The following is a 23,983-nucleotide window of genomic DNA, read 5'->3' as shown; positions in this document are numbered from 1 at the left end:
GAGAATTTCAAACCCTTCTTCCCCCAGGGGTGATATCCATATAGTCAGACAGTACATCAGTGGTATGGCACATAAGCAACCAAAGTGGAACCAAATTGTAACCCCTTTACAGACAGACTGAGAGTTTGTCAATGGGTGATGATAGTGCACCACTTTCTGATCACAGTACACATCCTGGGGAAATTGAGCTGCCTTGTGGGTAGGGTCAATCCATCCTAATACCTCATGAGTGCATTTTCAACCCAACATTATCACAGCTAATATTCAGCTAATGGGGGACACCTTTGCTGAAATATTTTTGCTTCCCTTCCATCACCCAAATGAAGTAGCTACTTTTCCCCGATCCTTCCAAAGTATTAGTAACTAAAAGACTCTCAAGTCTGTCTATGGCTCCCTGTGCTCCTCTATGCCTTTCCTCTATTTCTGTGATCACCAGGTTCCTTCAGTAAGCCTTAGTTTGCAAAGCCACAGTCATTCTTACTGTCCCATTCTGGCATAGACAAACCTACTTTCCCTTTCTCATTTAATGAAGCAACAATGACTTCTAGATCTCCAATTGGATCCAGTTTTTCTTCCATCCTGGTAACCTCACCCAGACTTACAGAACCTTAAGTTAACAATATTGTTTCTCCAGTTTCATTGTGGCCAAAGATTCTGTTTTATCCTGAGTAACGTTCATATTTTGTCAGTCTCGCAAAAGTAATCCTCTTGTAGGGTCTACAGAAGTAAGTGGAGGCTTCTCTTTTTGCAGGTTAACAAACATAGTATAGACTCATTTTTTTTTGTCCCCATTCCAGCAGTTCTTCAATTCTATCTAATTTATTTGATTTTGTCTTCAGTTATTCCAATATAAAAGTACAATTAGTATGTATTTCAAACTTTCACACTAGTTTCCATCAATACTGTCTGGCTACTCATAAACTCTACAAGGCATTTTTAAATTGAGCCTCCCTTTTTATGCCAGCAAATAAGAAAAATCCAACTCCTTCTTGGGATCATGCTACAGTCACTAAATAGAGACCCTTTTGAAACTGCATTTTCCACATTCATAAAATTTCTTTCTTATTAAACTGTTTGTAATGGCTGTCAGCTCAGTTAAGAGAATTTGAGAATCACAGGCCCTAACTTCTTCCTCTTTTAGTCTTCCTCAGGGTCAGGGTTTCACTATAAATTAATCCTTCCTTTGCTCCCAGTCTAGCACCAAAAGCAAAAGTAAAACCTACCTGTTCAACTAATGGTGTTCTTCCATAATCATACCAACAAAGGAGAGTGCTTTTGCTCACATTGGATGTGCAAAGACAACCATGATTCTATCTTCACAGAATCAAAATAATGAGCAAAAACTCTGTATTTATAACATTTCCTTCCAACAAGTTGGGTCAGAAGGTCTCCAAGATAACTCTGCTCAGATGACTTTCAGACTGCATATCCTTGGCATTATATTCAAGAAATAAACCACTACCTTCTAAACCAAGAGCTTGTTCTACTAGATTTGATTAGTTTCTGCACAATTCTTCAGAATCGCTTACATATATAAAATGTGTGCTTCAGCAACATGGTCTCTGTTGCATACCTTTGCCAAACATTATAAACTAGACATCATCTCTAGATCTAGGGCCTCTTTTGGAGTAGCAGTTCTCAAAAGGTATACCACTTTAATGCCACCCAAGAAAATGGGTAGCTTGGGGATTCTGTTCCATTACTGGGAGAAATAAGATACAGAAGTTTAACTTTGGATCTTTTTCATCCTATTTGTTCAGTATGACATCCCTCCCCCTTCTCCCTTGTCAAAATTGTCACCTTTCTGGAGGAACCTGGTACACATACTGGAAGTCCTGTTGCCCTTTATAGATCAATGTGTGTGTATTTACCTTTAAAAAACTATTCAAGGGCTTGCACAAGTATATAAATACTGAGTATGTGTGAGCCTGACTGCAATTTTGTAGTAAGCTGTTGAGATGCAAGCATGTATGTATGTAAGGTCTGTCTGTTAATCAGTTCATTTATGGTTTATGATGCTGCTATCCATCCTGATGTGTTTCTTTGTATTAAGGCATCTAAATGATCTACCCTGCCTACTTGTCTTGTGTGTTAGAGAGGGACGAGCGACATGGTGTCAGAAGAAGCATATCTAAAAGGGCATGGTATTAAAAGGAAGCATGGCCAAGACTACTTTTTGCCAGAAAGAGCTCCAGTTTGAGTCCAAGAGGCACCCGGTTGGTGTTGGAGGAATATGTAGGAGTGGATCATCCCTACTGCACGTATAATTCGCAAATCAGTTCAGAAATGAATTTCAGATGTTAAAACTTGCTCAAATAATTTATTATTCTCAAAATATGAAACGAGGCATACAGAACTCTCTAAATGATATTTGGATAAACCGATATGTCCAATATTGATGAAAAATATTCAGATTACTATGGAAAATGCTTGAAATAGTCTGAATTGCATAAAATGAATAAAATAAGAGGAAATGACTGCAATTTCGCTAAGCATGTATTTTTCATATTAAAGATATCAGAGTTATCAGAAGTGTTTAGTGTTTACATATTTATGCAGCATTACAGTAAAGTTATTTCACAAAATGCAGCCATTTCAGAGCATATTTCGTAATGTACAGTATTTTGAAGAGTTTATTGTGCATTTGAATCTTATTACAGGCTCAAAGAACAGTTTGTTCATACATAATTACATGGGTCATAGTTTTTTAGTGTGTTTGTGCATATTTTGTGGGCATGGCAGATGGATTTTAAAAACCTAGTGCACTTGTGTTTGACTATAATATTGCAGACAGCTGGAGAGTGAGCAAGAGTACGATATTTTCATACAGGCTGCATTTTCTGATAAAGATGACTGTACAAAGCTATTTGTTCTAATTAATTTAGCTGGGTCAGAAGCCATTGAAAGGGAACGTTCATTTGGGTATGCACCTGCAATACTTGCAGGAGAGGGGGAAAACCGCCATTTTGTTGTACCGGTTGAGTCAAGGGGAGGACCCCTGAGTGTTAAACATTTAAATTTAGAGAAATGTGTAACCCCCAGACAAATGTTACAGTGGAAAGGCACTTATTTTATACAAGGTATCAAAAGCCTGATGAATCTTTTGCAGCATATATAACTGACTTCATAAATAATACTGAAATGTGCAGATTTGGTGATTTAAGGAATGAGTTGATAAGACAGATGTGTGTGTGTTATTAAAAATGATGCTGTGAGAAAGATTTTGCTTCATGACAGTTATTTAACTTTGAGTAAGGCCATTGAGATCTGTCAGATATATGAGCTCACAGAAAAGCACACAAATATGTTTACAAATGAGAAGTGCATGCTTCCAGTAACTTCTAGAGCTCATGGTGAATAGTATGAAGCATGTGGTTAAAAGAAACAGGCCCAAGCACATGGCAGCAACTGTAGCCCCTGCAGCACCTACTGATAAACCCCAGAGCATTCCAGCACATTCCAGAGTTCACACAGTCTCAGTGAAGCATAAGAGTGAGTCAGCAAACTCAAAGCATGGGCCCCCACCCTGTTTCATTGCCAACTGTCATAATTGTGGTGGAAATCATGACTCTAAAAGGGGAAAAAGTGTATCTTTTTGTCAGCAATGCCACAAATGCAATAAATGGAATAATTTCAAAAGGTTTTGTAAATCAAAAGTCCCACATTCTTTTATTAAAAGGGAACATTTCAAGAAACGAGTTGATCAATTAGAAAGCTGCAACCCTACTCTTTATGTTGATGGTGTCAGTGCTTCATGAAGCAGTTAGTGCAGTAGATTTGAGGGCAAAGAATGAGGTATTTTGCAGTGTTCAGATAAATGGAAAACTCATAGAGCTCAAAGCTGAGACAGGTTCCAAGTGCATTGTTATGTCAGCAGAAACATTTGCTAGAGTGTGTCATGGTGAAAGGATTGATTTGGCAAAGTGTGCAAAGCTTGTTGCTTATGGTGGTGAAGAAATTCATACTGAAGGTGTTACTCTGCTGGAAGATGTTATGACTTTTTATTTTATGTGGTCAAGAGGCACGTCCAGTCATTATTAGGGCTCAGCGACAGTTTGAAAATGGGACTGCTTTCATTTAACAAGGAAGTCCATCAGGTTAGCTTAAAAGACCACTCTAATTTCACCCAGTATATTTATTCTACCTATGCTGATCTTTGCAAAGACAAACTAGGGAAGCTTCCATTTGTGTACTCCATGAAGTTAGACCCAGATGTCAGTCCAGTTATCAGGCCAGCTTGGAAAGTTCCTGTAGCTATGCAGAACAGAGTCAAAGCCAAGCTAAATAAAATAGTGCAACAAGGTGTGATTTTTGTCCAGTTGGTTTATCTACTCCAAATGAATGGGTATCTTCCATGGTGGTAGCTAGCTCATAAGAAAGCTCAGATGACCTCAGAATATGTATTAGTCCATGAGATTTGAACAAAGCACTAAAAAGACCTCCTCATCCAATGCTCTCAGTCGAAGAAGCCACAGCTCTGATGCCAAGTGCCACTGTTGTTTCTCTCTTAGATGCAAAGAGTTCATTTTGGCAAATTCATCTGGACAACAAATCATCATTACTAACTATGTTCAGTACTCCGTTTGGAAGGTACAGATTTTTGAGAACGCCTTTTGGAATGAGTGAAGTCTGTCAACATCTAACCGAAGTCCAAAAGAAAGTACCCCGCCTGCTTGTCTTCTGTGTTAGAGATGGACAAGCGTCACCCTTCCTTAACTTCCTGTTACCTGTTCAGGTAGTATCTTTCAGGTTCTTATGCAGTGTGTAGTCAGCAAACCTGATCTGAGGGCAATATCAGCACATGGGAATGATGGAAGTTTCCTTGAAGGAGCTTGAAGAAAGGAACACTATCTGTTTGGCCAGGTCATATCTGATGAGTGGTTCACTTCTTCATCAGTAGTATCGGATGAACTAGAATGAAAGGACTCCAACATTATGATAAGTACATAACTTGCTTAGTAACGCAACATAAAAACTAAGCAGGTGAACTTTTTAAAAATTGGTGGAATGTTAAGGACACACTTGGTAAGGATAATTAATTTCTGTTGTGAAATGTTTAATGTAATGTGCTTATCTTATGGTTATATATTTCCAGAATTGTTTTCTCTGTACTCTTTATAGACTTCAATATTTTTTCTTTTTTGTATTTTAATTGTAGACACTAAGGACTCTGGAACCCTATGCTTTTGCTTTAGATGGCTGTTAATCTGGTTCAAGCGGGAATTCTCCTTTCAAGATATCCTGCGGCTGTGGGAGGTTAGTTTTCTGCTTTTATTGCAGTTTGTAAACCATTGATGTGAAAGTTGTTCTATCTCGCCGTTAATTCTTTTTTGATTGGAGGTTCTTGCTAGCTCGGGCCAGTAAAAACTTTAATACTTTTCAGTTTTCAAAATTGTAGTTAGCTTATTGATAGAATAGTTAGATAATTAGGTTAGATAAGCTCTTAAAGCTTTATCTGCAGTGTTCCCTTCCGTGTGTGCTTTCTTAGCTATATATTTGGCCTCGGTTTTGTTTATAGGCTTATTTAAATTTTTCTGACTATAAGAATTGTTTATTCAGTGACCTTTTGTCACATTTGTTATTAGTATAGTATTGTGTGATTACTTGGTGATTAGTAAGTGTTTATTCAGTGACCTTTTGTCATTTTTTTCCTTAGCATAATTCTTAGAATGAACTTGCTTGTTAAGATTATGTGTATGTGTGTGTTTGTTAGCCTTAGTTTAAAAGGCTTGTGTGTGTCTGTGCTTATAGTTAGCCTGTTTATTAGATGGTTTATTACTACTCATAGTTAGCCTTAGTTTAAAAGGCTTGTGTGTGTATGCTTATAGATAGCCTGTTTTTTATTAGAAGGCTAATGTATATTGCTGTTGTTGGGTGTGTCCATTTCTGTCATGGCTGATGACAAGGACAAACACTCCTAAGTCAGGGTTTAAAAATGCCCTAAATTGTGGGCAGATGATCTCTGTTACTGACTGCCATGTGAATTGTGTCTACTGCTTGAGTGCCTTGCACTTACAAGAAACATGTTCCATTTGCCATTATTTTTCCTCACGAGTCCTCCAAGAGAGAAAAAGGAAGCTCATTGACAGGGGTTTGTTGAAACCATCTTTCCAGGAGGCTTTGAGTGACCAGGATGGATCTAGTAAGTCCTCAAAGTCCTCCAAGACTTCTGTGGATTCAAAAAAATTGAAAAAGTCTGTGACATCGGCTCCCCAGGTCTTGGAGCTAACTGTCTTTTCTTTTCGGAGCTGGTCCCCGGTTTTGGAACTGGTATCCGAAATTCCAAAATCTCCACTTATTCAGTCGGTGCCATCAGTCCGGTCATCTAGGTCTTCTGTTAGCCTCTCAGATTTGGATGTGGATCGGGTGGTGCAGAAGCTTCTTCAGGCACCTGCCTTTGCAAAATTACCGGCTCCGACCCAGGTGGCTTCAGAGCCGAAGACCCTTATACCAGCTGTATCTCTTCCTCCTCCGAGCCATACCGGTCCTTCTGAGCCAGAGGAGTCGGACTTGCTGATTGTGGAGCCTTTGGAGCTGATGCCTGCTTCAGTGTCTTCGGCTCCGTTCACTCTGACGTTCTCGGCACCATCGAGGACTCAAGGAGTCGACACACACTGGTCGGGTCCACGGAGGATAGTCGTACCGAGTTGTTGGTTCTGACTTTGCCTCTCGGGGCTTCAGCTCAGATGAGCTCGGCTCCTACCTCGGGTTTTTGGAGCCCATTGTCCCGGTGCTGGGGGTATCGACGGTTTCCTCAGATCCTCGGTCCCTTCGCACTGGAACAGGTGTGCCTTCGAAGCCATGAGGAGAGTTGTGTCTCCCAAGACATTCTCAACATCAGGTCCGGCTTCTTCATCCCCTAAAGCGCCTGTGTCTGCTTTTGCCTCACAGATCCTAGGTAAGCACAGAGACCCAGAGCTTCAGGAAACCCCATTGGGTGGCCCATGCTCTTTCGAGACCTCTGCCAAAGCTCCCACTGATGAGGTTCCCAGGAAGTGTGTGTGTAAGAAGAAACATTTGGACTCCCCTCAGGAGTCATTAACATCTGGTACTGACTTGGATGAATCAGAAGGGTCCCCCTCTGAGGATATCTCATTTGCTGAGATACTGGAAATCCGTAGGCAGATGGGTGGCTGGCAGGCCACCAATCCTACTGGGGACGAGTCGGTCCTCCTGAAGGCTTTCGGGTCTTAGCCCTCCACCTATTGGGTGTCTCCGCCCTTCGATGAGCTTATGCAGCTGGTCTCATGAAAGACATGGGAGTCTCCGGGCAACATGGAGCCAGTTCCTAGGATGCCTAATAAGTTCATATCTGCCCCCCTAGATAAATCCTTCTTGACCAAAGCAGTGCCAGTTGATGCCATGGTGGTGGCGGCAGCCACCAACAAGGAAATGTCTGAAACTTCCTCATCTATCCATCCTCCTAACAGAGACCCTAGGATCATGGGAAGCACATGGTTTAGTTTAGCGACTTTTGCACTTCGCTTAACTATTTAACCCATTTTACGAGACTACAAAGAGATCTCCTTAATGAGCTGGGAGATGCTCTTTAGGGTACAGTAGCTGCAGAAGCTACAGACAGTTGCCTCCCAGCTTGCTACCCTCAATTCCATAGTGAACTCATCCATGCGCCTCATTTCATATGCAGCTGATGAAATGAGTAGGGCAGCGGGTACAGGAGTTGCTCTTAGGAGACGCTCCTGGATGCGCTTGTGTTCCTTCGTGGAGCCCTTCAAGTCATCCTTCATGAATACCCCCTTTGATGGCTCTTCCCTTTTCGGGCCCAAAGTTAAGGAAACTTTAACCAGGTTGTGAGTAGGATGGAAAGATTCTGTCTGCCGTCGGAGTCCATTTTTCCACCCCTATTAGACCCTACCCCAAGGGTCAAAGGAGAGGGAAAATGTGGTTCCGAAAAGCCCAAGGAGCCTTTCAGGACACACGTGGTGAACCCCCCTCCAGGGGCAGAGGAGGGGGCAGTAATGGAAGACGCCGCCCTCGCGGCAGAGGGGGTCCGCAAAACCAGGGTGACAGAGATCATTTCTTTGGGAAGCCTTACCAGCGCTCCTGAAAGGAAGCCCGACTGTCCTGCTCTGGAGGCAGTCGGGGGTCGCTTATCTTTGTACCCATATGCCTGGCTCAGAATAACAAATGACAACTGGGTAGAAAGAATAATTTCCAGAGGATACTTCATCCCATTCGCCACACCCCCCTCCACCGACAAGGAAAATCCTGGATGTTCCACCCACTTACAGGGAACAAGCAACAGTAGAGTTCCAGACGTTGCTAAGAAAGAGTCATCCAACCCGTCTCAGCAGACCAGACAGGATCCAGAACTTACTCAAGATTCTTTTTAGTTCCAAAAAAGACAGGGGACTGGCGACCTATATTGGACCTCAGCAGACTAAACAAATCTGTAAAGAAAGAGAAGTTTCGGATGGTCACGCTTCAGTCAGTACTTCCCTTCTTAGGAAAAGACAATTGGATGTGCTCGATAGATCTCCAGGATGCATACTACGATATAAAAATGGCCAGGCCATCCAGGGATCATCTGCGCTTCCAGCAGGGAGCCAATCATTACCAGTTCCGAGCCCTGCCCTTTGGTCTCATTATAGCCCCCAGAGTGTTCACCAAATGCATGACAGTGGTCACAGCTCACCTGAGATGTTTAGGATTCCAGGTATTTCCATACCTAGATGATTGGCTCCTTACTGCCACCACCAGGCATCAACTCATTCAGTCCACGGTGTCCACTCTGTCACTCTGCAATCAGCTGGGCATCACAATAAAGTCAGAAAAATCTGCCTTGTCACCATCACAGCATATCGTTGTTATCAGAGCAGAACTGGACACTGCCACCACCACGCGAAGACTTCCAGTAGAAAGAGTCTTACTTCTCTGTCAGCATGTCCGCATTTTAGTATCCAAAAACAAAGCACCAGTATCAGAAGTTCTGAAATTGTTAGGAGTGATGGCAGCAGAAATTCTAGCCCTACCACTGGCTCGTATGCACATGCGGATACTGCAGTGGCGGTTGTTCACTCAATGGTCTTACCAAGAGCTCCCCATGTCTCACATGATAATGATCACAAATTCCTGGAAAAAGGATCTTCAGTAGTAGTTGACCTAACTTCATGTTATGATAGGACACCCATTTATGTTACCCCCTCCAGTGGCCACAGTGACCACAGATGCTTCCCTGATAGGGTGGGGGGACATTTTCAGGGAAAGATAGCCCAAGGCACATGGACCAATCAAGAGACACATCTGTATATCAATGTCCTAGACATGAGAGCAGTGCTTTTGATGTTGCAGTACTTCCAGGACTCTCTTCCTCTGGCTACGATTGCGATTCAGACGGACAGCATGTCAGTGGTCTGGTATTTGAACAAACAGGGAGGAACCAGATCATACACCCTTTGTCGCGAGGCCCTCAGAGTATGGCAATGGGCTATTTCCACCCAGTGCTTTCTCTTAGCAATGCACATCCCAGGGAAATCCAATGTGTGATCGCAGACAAGCTGAGCAGAGCAGTTTTGTTGCCCCACGAGTGGTCCCTCAAGACGGAAATAGCAGGCAGGATATTCTGCTGGTGGGGCCAGCCTTGCTGCGCCCTTTTTGCCAGTCACATGAACATGAAATGCAGAAGCTAATTTGCCCTGATTCTTCCTCTGGGAGAAGCCCCAAGGGATGCTCTCGTTCACAATTGGCCCCCGGGTCTCCTGTATGCATTCCCACCAATTCCATTGATACCCAAGGTATTACAGAAAGCAAAAGCCCTGGGAAGGACCATTATTCTAATAGCTCCTCATTGGCCTCATCAGATTTGGTTCCCCTTCCTTCGACTTCATCTTTTGGAGGACCCCTGGATTCTGGACCCAGTTCCGGATGTTGTGACACACTCATCGGGGGAACTTCATCCCTCTCTGAAGTCCCTGAAGCTGGCAGCTCGGCTGCTCCAATTCCCATCATAGCCAGGTTTTATAGACTTTCCAATGAGACTAAGCAAATTCTCCTGTCCTCTCATAAATCTTTTACGAGGAAGGTATACCTCAGCAAATGGAAAACATTTTCTTTATGGACCTCTAAAAACAATATTGATCGTTACCAAGCCCCTATAGCCTCTATTCTAGAATTCTTAACCATGATATTCAGTAAAGGAGCTGCAGCAGCAACAGTCCGTGTTCAACTTGCTGCCATTTCTAACTTCCATTTGGGATTTGAAGGACTGAGTATTATGCTGCACAAATTATCCAAAGCGTTTCTCAAAGGGACCTTTCATATTAGACCACCTGTGAAATCTCCCTATTTCTCCATGGCTTCTAAATTTTATGCTTTCCCACATAATTCTTCCATTTGAACCAGCTTCCTCATGTGATCTCAATTTTTTGTCATGGAAAATTATCTTTTTAGTGGTTATTACTTCTGCCCGCAGAGTGTCAGAGCTTCAAGCCTTGTCCATCAAGCCTCTTTATTTGATTTTCCATGCTGACAGAGTCTCTCTTCAAACAAACTCCTCCTCCTTGCCCAAAGTTTGCACTGAAACTAATCTCAACCAAATTATTGATTTACCAGTTTTCTTCCCCAACCATTCCAACAATCTAGAGTACATGCTGCACAAACTTGATGTTCACAGACAGCTCAGATTCTATTTAGATAGAACAAAAGATTTCAGGAAATCAGACCAGATTTTTGTTTAATTTTCAGATTCCAGGAAGGGTATGCCAGTGGCTAAATCAACTCTGTGTAAATCTGATTGTATCACTTTTGCTTATTCAGCTGCCAGTATGCCCTTACAGCATAAAATTAAAGCTCACTCAACCAGAGCAGTTTCTACATCTTCTGCTTTTTCTTCTAGACTTCCTATTGATAACACTTGCGCAGCAGCCACTTTGTCAAAATTTCATACCTTTATCACTCATTACAAAGTTGACAGGGCCTCCTTTGGATCCACGGTCCTGAGAAAATATACTCCATGAGCCACCCGAGGTAGATGGTGCTTAGGACGCTACCCATCAGTAAAGACTAAACGGCGAGATAGAACAACTTCACATAAAGAAGTTATGTACTTACCATAACATTCCATGCGAGTTGTTCATCTGCCCTTCATTCTTACGTCCCTCCCTCCTACCCCCTCCTGGGCTCTTAGAAGACCTAGATGCTAGATCCTTCCTGGTCATTCAACCCTTCTACTCTCTCTCTCTCTCTTATGGAGTTATAGAATGACGTATGGTATTATTATATGCAGCAAACAAGATCTGAGGTAACTCAGGGTGCATCATGGGATAGGCATTTGGCCTTGAGCTACTTGAAATCCTCGAGCCTTGTAGTAGGTGTCGACTCGAAGCTGTGGGATAAGCTCCAAACGCATCAGTAAAGAATGAAGGCAAGATAAACAACTCACATGGAACATTGTGGTAAGTACGTAACTTATTCTTTTTTTGGAGTCCATTAACATGCTTTGACTATTGAAAGCTGAAACTCAACAGTCCCTTCCTTCCTGTTATGGGGGGGGGGGGATTGGGAGGGGAGTGAGTGGCTTAGTGTGTACATTTGGGTTATTTTCCTTCATGTTCTGTAGGGCAGTGCTGCTACAGGAAGTGGTGTACCTTTGAGAATTAATTAATGGTGTAATTGTAGCAACTTTCATAGACACACGCGCATACACATTTTGGCACAGCAGTGCAATAGTTAGTGTTGCTGCCTTATAGGTTCATCGGTGTATACTAGGCTTATGATCACATGCCTACCATTCATCCCAAATGTATCCTGCAAGTGTTGCACCTTGGAGGGTATTTTAAGGGTATTTGTAAGCTAAATGAAAGATAGTGGATGATTTGTTGGCTGCCTCTGTCCATTAGAGTGGCAGATGGTTTAGAGAATTAAAGAGCTGTTAATTGTTTCCTATAGTTCAATGGCACAAGGCATGGTTCCCTCAGTTGCCTTGGTTGACTCTGAGCAAGTCATTTAACCATGCACAGCTCCCAGGCTGAGTCTGAAAAAGGTCCATGTAGATCATTGCTGTACCCTGGAAAACAAGTACAAATAAATTAAGTGAAATATACTAGACCAAGGGCGAATTTCAAATTTCCTATCCATTGATCCAGGTAACACTTGAAAAGGGCTAAGAAAGAGCTCTGCTTCACGTGTATGAGAAGCCTGTTCCAGAGAAGGGGAGTTCTCTTAGACACAAACCTGTACCTCCAACATGTCCTTTTTATGTTGCAAGCAAGATTTAAGTCCCTAGGTCATGTAGTTCTGATGCTATTGGTTTTACAGGCATGCAAAAGTTCCATCAGAGCAAGGCCTTAGGGATGTCTTGTATGCCAGACATTGATCACCTGTTAACAGTCATACGATACAGATTTTAATAAACTGTGGGATACATCGTCATGTTGCATGGCTCTTCAGTTTAGTTTTCAACTAGGGTGCCTTTCGTGCACAGCAAGTATGTTCTCATTGTGTCCATATGAGTATGTCTAGGTGCTCCCATTTTCTGCCATATCCCATCCACATGAAGTAGGTTAATTGGGGAACTTTCCAGTTCCCTATAGGTGTGTGGGCCAAGTGTGTATGTGTGTTTATTGTATCCAGAGATGAACTGTGCCCTGTTCAGGGTTAGTATCACTGCTGATCATCCACAGAGGGAAGCCAAGGCTTCTCACAGTACTCAGTCCTAGAATGGGTTAATCAGTTTATCAGATAATGAATGAATAATATATATTTATTTTTTTTGTATTTCTATTTCATGACTTGATTTGATATTGGGTATGTTGCTTAGGATCTAATTATTAACACAAACACCAACTGTATGAGGTTCATGTGCTTGCTGCAGGTTAATTATGTGATAGTTGTATTAAACATCTGCAGCAAATTGCAATTAAAAGTGTTTTTTTTGCAGAGGAGTAATGCTCCCTGCCCCCAAGTGTGGGGGATAAGCCTCCACACCCCGCTCTATGAATATAGAGCCTCCAGGGTTGCACATACTCCGAGAATGAAACAATTCTCTGCACTGGAATACACGCGCACACAAGCATTCAGCTGTGAGCAACTGAGCAACCAGCAGCTGAATGGGTGAGTAAGGGAATGAAAATCTGTTGCATAACAATAGTCGACAATTGGACATGTCCTACACATTAACAGTCTTAAGGTGTGTGACAAACTAAAGTAAGGTATGAGGGCAATGGTTTGTTTACATTTTACAGTTATTAAATTTTCCTTATTCTAAATAACTGTCATTTAATAATTCTCACCCAGTTCTCTCCACTGTTTGCAATTTTTGATCTGTCTGCCAGTTGCCCACTTCTTTTAATGCGTCTTTAATGTTCTATTTTAAGAATGAATTCTAGGTTATCACTTATGTAAATATTGACTGAAATCACTCCCAAGACTATTTAATATCTCATTATTCTTTTGTGAGTGCTATCTAACCAAACTTGTTCACTGTCAGAACAGTGAAAGTGGTAGAAATCATGTTCTTGTATCCTGTATCCTTCCTTTTGCACCAGGCAGTTTAACCGCATCAGGGTTATAGCTAACAGCTTCAGGCAACGTCATAAAACCTTTGCACATTGAAACCAGAGCGGGATCCATAAAGCACAAAGGAAATGTAAAACATTTTGGCCCTTTTTCATGGTTATAGTTCAGAGTGCAAACTTGGATTTACAGTACGGTTCATAGGTTCATACTAGGCTATCTGCCCGAGGGCATTTACAAGCCTAGCCCATCGTTTTGTGGCTTACGCCACCCCTTTAGTATGGGGAACTATACCCATTATTTTGCTGTGCCTCTGTCGAGCAGTGACACTGAGGTAATCCCTGGGGTATATCTGCGATCTCCCATCCATTGGTCAAGATTTCTCTTGAACAAGGCCAGCGAGGTGCTCTGCCTCACATGTACCGGGATTTTGTTCCACAGCATAGGGAGTCTTTGGGTGATGAATCTATGTTTAGAACATGAACTCTGTTGTTAAATTGTTTAATATGTTTTTTTTTATTCTCAACAGTTTTATCCATTTGCAACATTGTAAAGCTAAAGTTAGACCATTTCCCTGGATTACATCTGAAGTGAATACTGTCATTATCCAACTTGACAGTTTACAGAAAATTTGTCACAGAACTAAGATTTTAAAGAAGTTTTGAATAAGATTAAATATATACTGTTAGAAGAAAGACATGATACTTTGTGATACATCAGAATTAAAATTATCTGAATCCAAAATAGTTTTGGCAATATGTTAAATTCTTCCTTAATCCTTGGAAACTTGTACAGCCCAATTCATTCCCTCATTTCTCTGCCATTTAATTTGCTAACCAATTAATTCTGACATTTTTCATGTATTTTGCTGTTATAGTCCAGTCATGAGCAATGGGATCTCTGCCAACATCTGGCCTGACTTCTCAAACCCAAGTGTCTCTACAGCAAGCTAATGTAACCTTCCCTCAGACAACTCCACATTCCTGTACAAATGCCGCACCTGCCTGTGCCATCTTTACTTCAGTGTTGTGAGAATATACATGCATTATTTCCAAAAAAAATTTCTACCAGTTCAACACTGGCAGAGAGCAAAAGATGCATCATTCTTAGCAGATAAGTACCACACTGGGGATATTGTCTTGCAGATGTTATGTGATCCTATCTCGCCTACATTCTGACTGATGGGTTCGGAGCCGATCCCTCGGCTCCGACTCGGCACGCTTATGCTATAGAGCGAGGCCTCTAATTGGCTGAGCTATCTTTATCCCAGGATGCACCACCACTAATCCCCCAGATCTCGTTTGCCGCTTACAGAGCTTGGACGTGGTCTCAACATTGGCTGGGCTAAGTACTATATATTAGGTTTTTTTCCTGTCAGTATTTCATTCATTTAAAACCCAAAAGCTGTTTTAATGGCTATTCTTTGTGTACGAGTGTTTTCTCTAAGATTTAGTAAAATTTGGTGTTTTTTACCTGTCAGAGAAGGTTCCGTTTGTTAGAGGGGCCTTCCCCTGTGGTTACTACTTCTTGTGATTGTGTGTGGGTCAAGTACCCGTTTAAGTTAGAGGGTCTTGGCCCTCCTCTTTTCCTTTTCTCTTTCTCAATCTTGTTTAAAAAAAAAAAAAAAAAAAAAAAGTTCTTTAGTTTAAATTGTTTACACTAAGTTAGTTGGCGTACATAATTGTGTTCTTGTGTGTCAAACCCTTTAGTGCTTACTGTAGTTACCTGTTTTTTGTAGCTGAATATGTCTAAAGAGCATAAACCCTCCGGGTTTAAAAAGTGCATGAGGTGTGGCTTCAATATGTCCATAACGGACGACCACTCCTCATGCGTCTATTGTCTTGGTGCTAAACATCTGCAGGAATCGTGCAGTGTATGCCATGCGTTTTCCTCCAGAGTCCTCCAGGAGAGGAAAAACAAATGAATCCTCAAAGGATGCTTTATCTTCCTCTCAGTCTCCTTCCAAAAAGAGGAAAGCGACGGCTCCGACCAGTCAGTCGGAACCGACTGCTAAGAAAACTAAGCAGACTTCTCCATCGGCTCCACGGACTTCGGAGCCGAGGTCGGAAAGGTCTGCCTCGATGCCTCCAGCCTCGACCCCTCTGGTTTCGGAGCCGAGGTCTGGAGCATCGAGAGGCGGGTCACCCTCATTGGCTCCACTGATATTGGAGCCAATAAGGGTCATCGGCTCAGACTCTTCCCCCTCGGAGCCGAAGTCCTTATCGGCACCGAGGGAAATTTCCTTGAAGGTTTCCTCGGAGCCGATAGTGGTTGAGTCTTTTCGGAGCCGGTCCCCGAGCCCTTCGGAGCCGATGGAGAAATCGGTTCGGGCCCGATCGGTATCCTCGAGATCATCCAGGATGTCTGATTCGGACATCGACAGGGTGCTCCTTCGACTCTTCCAGTCTCCGGTGTTCCAAAAGATGGTTTCGGCTCCAGCCCATTTGGCTTCGGAGCCGATGGTCCACCCCCCTACTGTATTTCCTCCTCCAACAGCTTCGGCACCGTTGGAGCAGGTGCTGGTGGAACCAGTGGAGGTGTTAGGGTCGGGCCCGACCCTTGCTCCTACTCCGGCTCTTGGGTCGGAGTTCAGTGCACGGACTTCTTCCTTCGGCCCTGGGGGGAGGCTTCGGGATTGATGCTTTTGGTCCCAAGTCTCCCTCTTGGTGCGTCGGCGGCGGGAGTACCGTCCACTGTCGTGGCCACGGAGGGGGGACCCTCCCAGGATTCTGGTGGTCCCACCTTCAGGGCTATGAGGAGTGCTTTAGCCAAATCTTCCTTGGCTACCTCCACAATTTCCCCAGCTCCTTCCCTACATTTGGAGACTGAGTCGTTGGCAGTCCCCCTGTCCGTAGACAGCGGAGCCCCTGGGCCTCAGTTTACCCCCGCTGGGGTTTCTCCCCCTCCTGGAGGTCCTTCTGAAGCCTCTTCGGAGGAACCTCCCAGGAAGAAAACGTGCAAGAGGAAGCACGTTGACTCCCCTGACGAGTCTTTGACATCTGACACTGATCTCGATGATGCAGAGGGGTCCCCCAAGTCGTCCTCGGATGATGTCTCCTTTGCAGACATCCTAGAAGCCCTAAAACAACGAGGCGGCTGGCAGTCCAAACCTCCCTCTGCTGATGAGTCGGTGTTCCTGAAGGCCTTCGGGGCTCAGCCCTCCGCCTCCTGGGTGTCTCCGCCCTTTGACGAGCTCTTAGATTTGATCTGTCGAAGGGCGTGGGAACACCCAGACTCTGTGGAACCGGTGCCCGCTCATCCTAACAAATTTATCTCGGCGCCCCCGGATAGAGAGTTCCTTACGAAAGGTGTGGCTGTAGATGCTATGGTGATGGCATCTGCTACCCAGCAAGATGTAGCAGAGGCTTCTACGTCCATCCATCCTCCTAATAAGGAGTCTAGGAGCATGGATCGGTACGGTAAGCGCACCCTTAGTTCAGCGGCCTTTACACTGAGGTATTTGAACTACCTGACGCACTTTACGAGATTTCAGAGGGATCTGATTAAGGAGCTATCCGATACCCTCTTGGGTAACCTGCCTGAGGAGCTGGCCCAGACGGTTGGATCTCAGCTGGCTACAATGTCGTCCATTTCGAACTCGTCCATGAGGCTCATTTCGTATGCGGCCGAAGGGGTGAGTAGAGCGGCAGGTACAGGCATCGCTCTACGGAGACAAGCCTGGCTCCGCCTGTGTCATTTCGCGGAGGCCTTTAAGTCTTCATTTGCCGACGCCCCCTTTGATGGGTCCTCCCTGTTTGGACCCAAGGTGAAAGACACACTTACCCGCTGTGAACAGGAGGGTAAGACTCTGACTGCCGTAGGGGCATGATTTTCCACTCCCTTTCGGCCTTATCCCAAGGCTAAAAGAGGAGGGAAGATGTGGTTCCGTAGATCACAGAAGTCTTACCCCTCTCAGCAGGAAGGTTCCCCCTCCAGAGGCAGAGGAGGGGGAAATTCATCTGGAAGACGCCGTCCCAGAGGCAGCAGAGGCCCTCGCAACACTGGAGACCGCGAGTCCTTTCGTGGCTCTCCAGCTTTCCATAGTCCCTGAGGGATTGCCCAACTGTGCTGCTCCGGAGCCAGTCGGGGGTCGTTTTTCGAAGCACCTGAAGGCCTGGGAAGGGATCACTCAGGACCGATGGGTGCTTCGAATTATCGCCGGAGGTTACTCCATCCCATTCTCTTGCCCCCCCCCCCCTCAGTCCAAAAAAATCCTGGACCCGCCACCCAGTCAACTGGATACCGCAGCCTCAGAAGTTTCAAAGCTGCTGCAAAAAGGAGTCATCCAACCGGTCCCCGCAGACCAAATCGGATTAGGGACTTACTCAAGATTCTTTTTGGTGCCAAAAAAGACCGGGGACTTGAGGCCCATTTTGGACCTAAGCAACCTAAACCGTTCAGTCAAGAAGTCCAAATTCCGAATGGTCACTCTACAAACCATTCTCCCATTGTTGGAGAAAGGTGTTTGGATGTGCTCCATAGACCTCAAGGACGCGTATTATCATATCAGAATACATCAAACGTCCAGGAGACACTTGCGCTTCAGCCTAGGAGGCAGTCATTTTCAGTTCCGTGCGCTGCCCTTTGGTCTCACCACAGCCCCCAGGGTGTTCACCAAATGCTTGGCAGTAGTGACTGCTCACCTGAGAAGTCTAGGATTCCAGGTGTTTCCGTACCTAGACGACTGGCTCCTAACTGCCATCTCCAAGCATCTACTTCTACGGAGCCTGCAAGCCACAATATCACTGGGCAATTCCCTTGGAATCACCTTCAATTGGCCAAAGTCTGTGTTGCGGCCATCTCAAAGAATAAGATTCATAGGGGTAGAGATAGATTCAAACCAGATGCGGGTCTATCTACCTGCAGACAGAATTCAAACCATTCAAAATCAAGTTCGAGCCTTACTCCCCAGGTCCAAAGCCCCAGCCAGAATGGTCCTACAGCTATTGGGATCCATGTCTGCCACAGTTCTACTAGTTCCCTTGGCAAGGTTACACATGAGAATCCTCCAGTGGCTTCTTTCAACTCAGTGGTCCTTTCAGGAACTCCCTCTCAATCATCCCATATGGATCACAGAATCTTGCAAACGGGACCTTCGCTGGTGTCTGGTGTCCTCCAATTTGGATCAGGGACGACCCTTTGTTCTTCCTCCTCCGGCGGCCACTTTGACCATGGACGCCTCCCAGACGGGGTGGGGGGGGGCATTCCCTGGGCAGGTCAGTCCAAGGCAAATGGCACCCGAAAGAGACCCCTCTGCACATCAACATCCTAGAAATGAGGGCAGTACTCCTGTCCCTTCAAGCCCTTCACGATTATCTCCCTCAGGGCGTAATTGCTGTTCACTCAGACAACATGTCAGTTGTCTGGTACCTGAACAAGCAGGGAGGGACCAGATCCTATCCTCTTTGCAGAGAAGCGATGAGAGTTTGGGAATGGGCAGTCTCGACCAAACGCTTCCTAGTGGCTACTCACATACCGGGCAAGTCCAATGTCATAGCCGACAGGTTGAGCAGAACCATCCTCTCTCCTCACGAATGGTCTCTGAATATGACAGTTACAAGGCAGATTTTCAGCGAATGGGGAGTTCGGTGTTGCGACCTCTTCGCGACTCCTCTGAATGCGAAGTGCAAAGAATTTTTCTCCCTAACCCGGCCCGGGAAGAGCCCCATGGACGCATTAGTCCATCCTTGGCCCACCGGCCTGCTTTATGCCTTCCCTCCAGTTCCTCTCCTCCCCAGGGTGATTCAAAAGGCATCTCTTAGGGAGCAAGATGATCTTAATTGCTCCTTACTGGCCTCGTCAAGTCTGGTTTCCCTATCTTCGGAAACATGCTCTGGAAGGTCCATGGTTCCTGGACCAGGTCCCAGACCTACTGATTCATCAGTCGGGACTACTACACCAGTCCCTACACACCTTAAAATTGACGGCCTGGCTCCTCCTCTTCCGACAATAGTCAGGAGACATGCACTGGATCCAGATGTTGTGCACATATTGTCTTCAGCCCACAAGTCTGCTATGAAGAAACTGTATTCTAGCAAATGGAAAAGGTTTGCTATTTGAGCTCAACTCCGGGGCCTGGACCCCATTTCTACTCCCATGGCAGAAGTACTCAAATTCCTGACCTCTCTTTTCAATCAAGGCTCTTCAGTTTCTACCATCAAAGTACAATTGGCAGCGATTTCTAATTTTCATGAATCCATAGACCCACCTTTAATGAGCAACAGATTGTGTAAGACCTTCTTGAAAGGTGCTGCTCTATTAAGACCTCCGATTTCTCATCCTGCACCTCCATGGGATCTCGATATAGTGTTGCATGCCTTGACTTCTTCCCCCTTTGAACCGGCAGCTACCTGTGATCTAAAGTTTCTATCATGGAAGACAGCCTTTCTAGTGGCGATTACTTCAGCCAGAAGGGTTTCAGAACTTCAAGCTTTGTCAGTGAAACCCCCGTACTTGGTTTTTCATACAGACAGGGTGTCCCTCAGACCAAATCCTTCTTTTGTCCCTAAAGTTTGTTCTACTTCATGCTTGCAACAATCGTTAGAGCTTCCAGTTTTTTTCCCAAAATACTCTAATAAAGCGGAGTTTATTTTCCACACACTAGATGCCCACAGACAGTTACGTTTTTATTTAGATAGGACCAAACAATCAAGGAAAACAGATCAGTTGTTTGTATCCTTTGCAGAAAACAAATTGGGCAACGCTGTCACAAAGGTCACTATTGCCAAATGGATCAGGGACTGTATTACTCAAGCTTATATTTATTCTAACAAACAGCTTACCTCCTCTGTCAAGGCTCACTCTACAAGGGCTATGGCTACTTCGGTAGCATTTAATTCTAAGCTTGCTATTGGTGACATTTGTGCTGCGGCTACATGGTCTTCCCCGCACACCTTCATTTCTCACTACAAATTAGATGTGGCATCTAGAGGACGAGCTTCATTTGGTTCCACAGTGCTCAGGAGTGTTTTCCAATGAGCCACCCGGGATTTAGGTGCTAGGGACGCTGTCCCATCAGTCAGAATGTAGGCGAGATAGGATCACATAACATCTTTTAGTTATGTACTCACCATAACTTCAGATGTTTGGGATCCATCTCGCCTACATTCCTAATAACCCACCCTCCTTCCCCCTTCCTTGGAGATCAGAGGATATCAGAAGGTCCGAATCCTGTTGTTTCATCTTGAAACATCTAACAATGTTATATAAACAAGCTGTGCATGTGTGCATGAATGCGGACAAACAAGATCTGGGGGATTAGTGGTGGTGCATCCTGGGATAAAGATAGCTCAGCCAATTAGAGGCCTCGCTCTATAGCATAAGCGTGCCGAGTCGGAGCTGAGGGATCGGCTCCAAACCCATCAGTCAGAATGTAGGCGAGATGGATCCCAAACATCTGAAGTTATGGTGAGTACATAACTAAAAGTTTTGTTAGCATTGATAATTTCTTTTTGGGTTATGATACTCTGGTCTGTTTCTGACATGTCAAGGCCTACATGGATTGCTCAACCTAGTGAAAGAAAACAAGTGCACTGTGGGAGGCATATTCCCAATAAGGTCTACCACAATCCATTCTTCTTATAGTTCCTGGTTTCAAATCATGATATCCGGAAATGTGAGAAAAGCCAGTGGTGCATTTGTAAAACAATTTGGAGAAGCAAACTCACATTGCAGATGTACTGGGATAAAATGCAATTGCTGTCAGCCGTAGTAAAGATGTCTGGCTTGACTGCAGCATATCAGTAACAGGAACCTGTAAATGTTCTACCATAAAGTAGAAAATATTTTGAAATGGAGAAGGGGTCCAGGAAGAGAAAGAAGCAGAGTCCCCACAGCCGTCCAGCTCCCAGTGGCTATCTAGGTTGGGAGGGCATCACCTTTGCAGATTCCAGTCCCTATCATACTCAAAGTTTTCGAGGTCTGAGGAGCTGTCTATATAGAAGGTGCTCTACTGTTGGTCTCTGTCACATCCACCCAGATGAACACCTCAACGTTATTGACTGAGGCAATTACAGTGCTGCTTAAAAACTATGGAAGTGGAGTAGTATTGCCCCATGTTAAACACAACATCCACATCGGTAAGTTTGGAGCGTAAGGATGGTCCTACCAGGGCTATCAAACAGGAGGTAACCACCAAGCAAAGACCCTTAACATCTGAGATTCAGACACCATTCACACCTTACTTGCCACCATATGGGTCTATCCTCACCACTCCAGCAATTCCTGCTGATCTGTGAGTTTTTTTAGCTTTATGCAATGCAGATAGTCAGATCCTGACTACCTCTGTCTCCCTGGCCTTGTCTGTAGGAAGAAAAAGAGGAGTCTATCCCCCAGAGAAACGCAGACAGCATTGACTTGGAGAAGGTGCTGGATTACAGCTCCCAGATTTTTTTGCATCCACTCGATCTCCCATAGAGTACATTTTATTTGAGGATGCTGTTTCACTTACGAAAGAGCACTCAAATGGCAGTCTAAATAAGCTGATATGCATCTCCGGGTATTCATTGTTAGATCACTCTTGCAGTAGCATATAGCTATATAGGATGCATCCTGCCAAAGATCAGACATCCGGCAAGTATACGGAAGCCTGTGGGAGCTTTCCTTACACACCATAGGCATGCTACTATGAAAGCAAACACACAGACACCAGAATTCAGAAATTTTTTGGGACTTCCAGTATAGCACCAAGTAGGTAAAAAGTGACCTTACTAGCAATGAGTTGGTTCTCAATAAATAACAGGAAAAAATGGCACATTATTCTCCACTGGGCAATACTTTATTGGATGCAGTTTTCATGTTTGTAGAGAAGACATTAGCTAGGAAGAATTCCGGAAAAAGGAAGTAAAAAAACTTAAATAACCAGTCCTTGCCTACAGAGGAGCCAGACAACATGGCTGTCTGGTGGGAAAAAGATCCAGACAAGGAACAGCCAAGAAGCAAGCTGCCCTCCTTTCCTGGAGGGAGAGATTGATCAGTTATACAAAGAGATATTTAAAATAAGAGTACATTAATTTGTTATATTGCAACTCACAGTAAAATGCTGTTAGAACTAGATGGTAGACTCTTAAGACATGAGGATAAGGTTTCCTGACTGTATCCTCAAGGGATGGAAATTAAAAATATATCAGAAACTGTAGTGAAACAAAACCTGCAGCAAAAATTAGTGGAACTTGATGACGGGTCCAGGAGGGAAAACATACATTTAACTGCCATCCCTGAACATGTGGAAGACACACAGGGACTGTGTTTATTATAAGCTAAAATGTTTTCATTATTAGACTGGCATCAGGGTTAAGAGCACACAGAATCACTGCTCCCATATCCCTCATTAACAATTGTCAGGCCCACGCTAATCAAATTCCAGTTATATGCATTAAAAACAGAGAATTTTGTCCATTTTATGGAAGAAGAGAATGATCTACAAGGTGGACAAATTGAGTGTGTATGCAGTTTGTGATTATTCTCTGTGAACACAGACTCAGGAAAATGCTTTCCTTTCAGTGATTAAAAAGTGTTGGGAGTTGCACCTTCATTTCAGATTCCAGTAACCAGTGATTTTTTTATCCGTTAAGACAGAAAACCTATCTGAATCAGCAGTTTGCACTAGATGATTTGAACAAAAGGAGTGTGCAGACTGCAGGACTTGATACAGCATCAGGAATGGCAGTGGGAAATAGTATTGCACACAGAGGCATCAGCCTTTGGAAAGAATATCAGCTAAACCATTCCTGGTGTTCCAAAGAAACATGGCAGATAAAATTAAGGAAATTAGGGCTTTGTAAAGAAAAAAACAGAACTGAATAAGGACCAAACATCAGTGATCTTAAAGGAACTAGACTAGTGAAAGTGCTCTTCCAGCATGTTCTCAGAGATGTCTGAGAGACGCATCCAGTGGCGAGCACTCAATGAACTTTATTAAGACCTTAATTTCATATGTTTTATCCTATTGTATCTCTCCTGTAGGGTTATGAACAAAATTTTGGACTCTGCTGAACATTTGCTGGATAAATGGCTTAGCGGTGGCTTAAAGGATTAAGGAGCTTTTAATGAGCCATTTCCCATGATCCAGTTGTGCAAGGTTTGATTCCCTCGGTTTACTATTGTTTGTGCGAACGACATTCTATCTGCTGCAATGTGCCAAAAAACAGAATGTCAAATGCACAAGCACTTTTGCACCAGATAGTCAACTCCACCTATGCGAATGCACAACTGCATTTGCATAAGTGGAAATAGACTATCTGCACGGAGATCGCGGTACAGTGGGGAGTGGAAATTCATCCACATCCCCACTGTAGTGTGATCTCGGAGTTAGAATATATAATTGGGGGGGGGGGTGCAGGGGGTTGCAAAAACGTGATAGCTGTATAGGAGTTTGATTTACATCAGCTCCTATACGGCTATCACGTGGTGGTTTCGACAACAATGTTGAGACAAATGCGTCGAGCATTTGGTTCGACATTGTGTAAGTTTTTTTTTTTTTTTTCCGGTATTGCCATTAGTTTATTTGAAT

General features: G+C 44.0%; 1 protein-coding gene across 1 annotated transcript in view; it reads left to right on the top strand.

Annotated features, from left to right (window-relative positions):
- The window catches only part of TBC1D17 (TBC1 domain family member 17), a 1,580,308-nt gene that overhangs the window by 1,271,887 nt on the left and 284,438 nt on the right, over nucleotides 1–23,983 (top strand). Inside the window, exon 14 of the mRNA XM_044059599.1 lies at nucleotides 5,159–5,256. Coding sequence (XP_043915534.1) covers nucleotides 5,159–5,256 — 98 coding nt within the window. The remainder of the gene's footprint in view (nucleotides 1–5,158; nucleotides 5,257–23,983) is intronic.

This window comes from Protopterus annectens, chromosome 17.part0, assembly GCF_019279795.1.
Source record: "Protopterus annectens isolate FY-2018-M chromosome 17.part0, PAN1.0, whole genome shotgun sequence".
Lineage (NCBI taxonomy): Eukaryota > Metazoa > Chordata > Ceratodontiformes > Protopteridae > Protopterus > Protopterus annectens.
The sequence above is the reverse complement of the archived record's forward strand: the minus strand, read 5'-3'. Positions and strand labels throughout refer to the sequence as shown.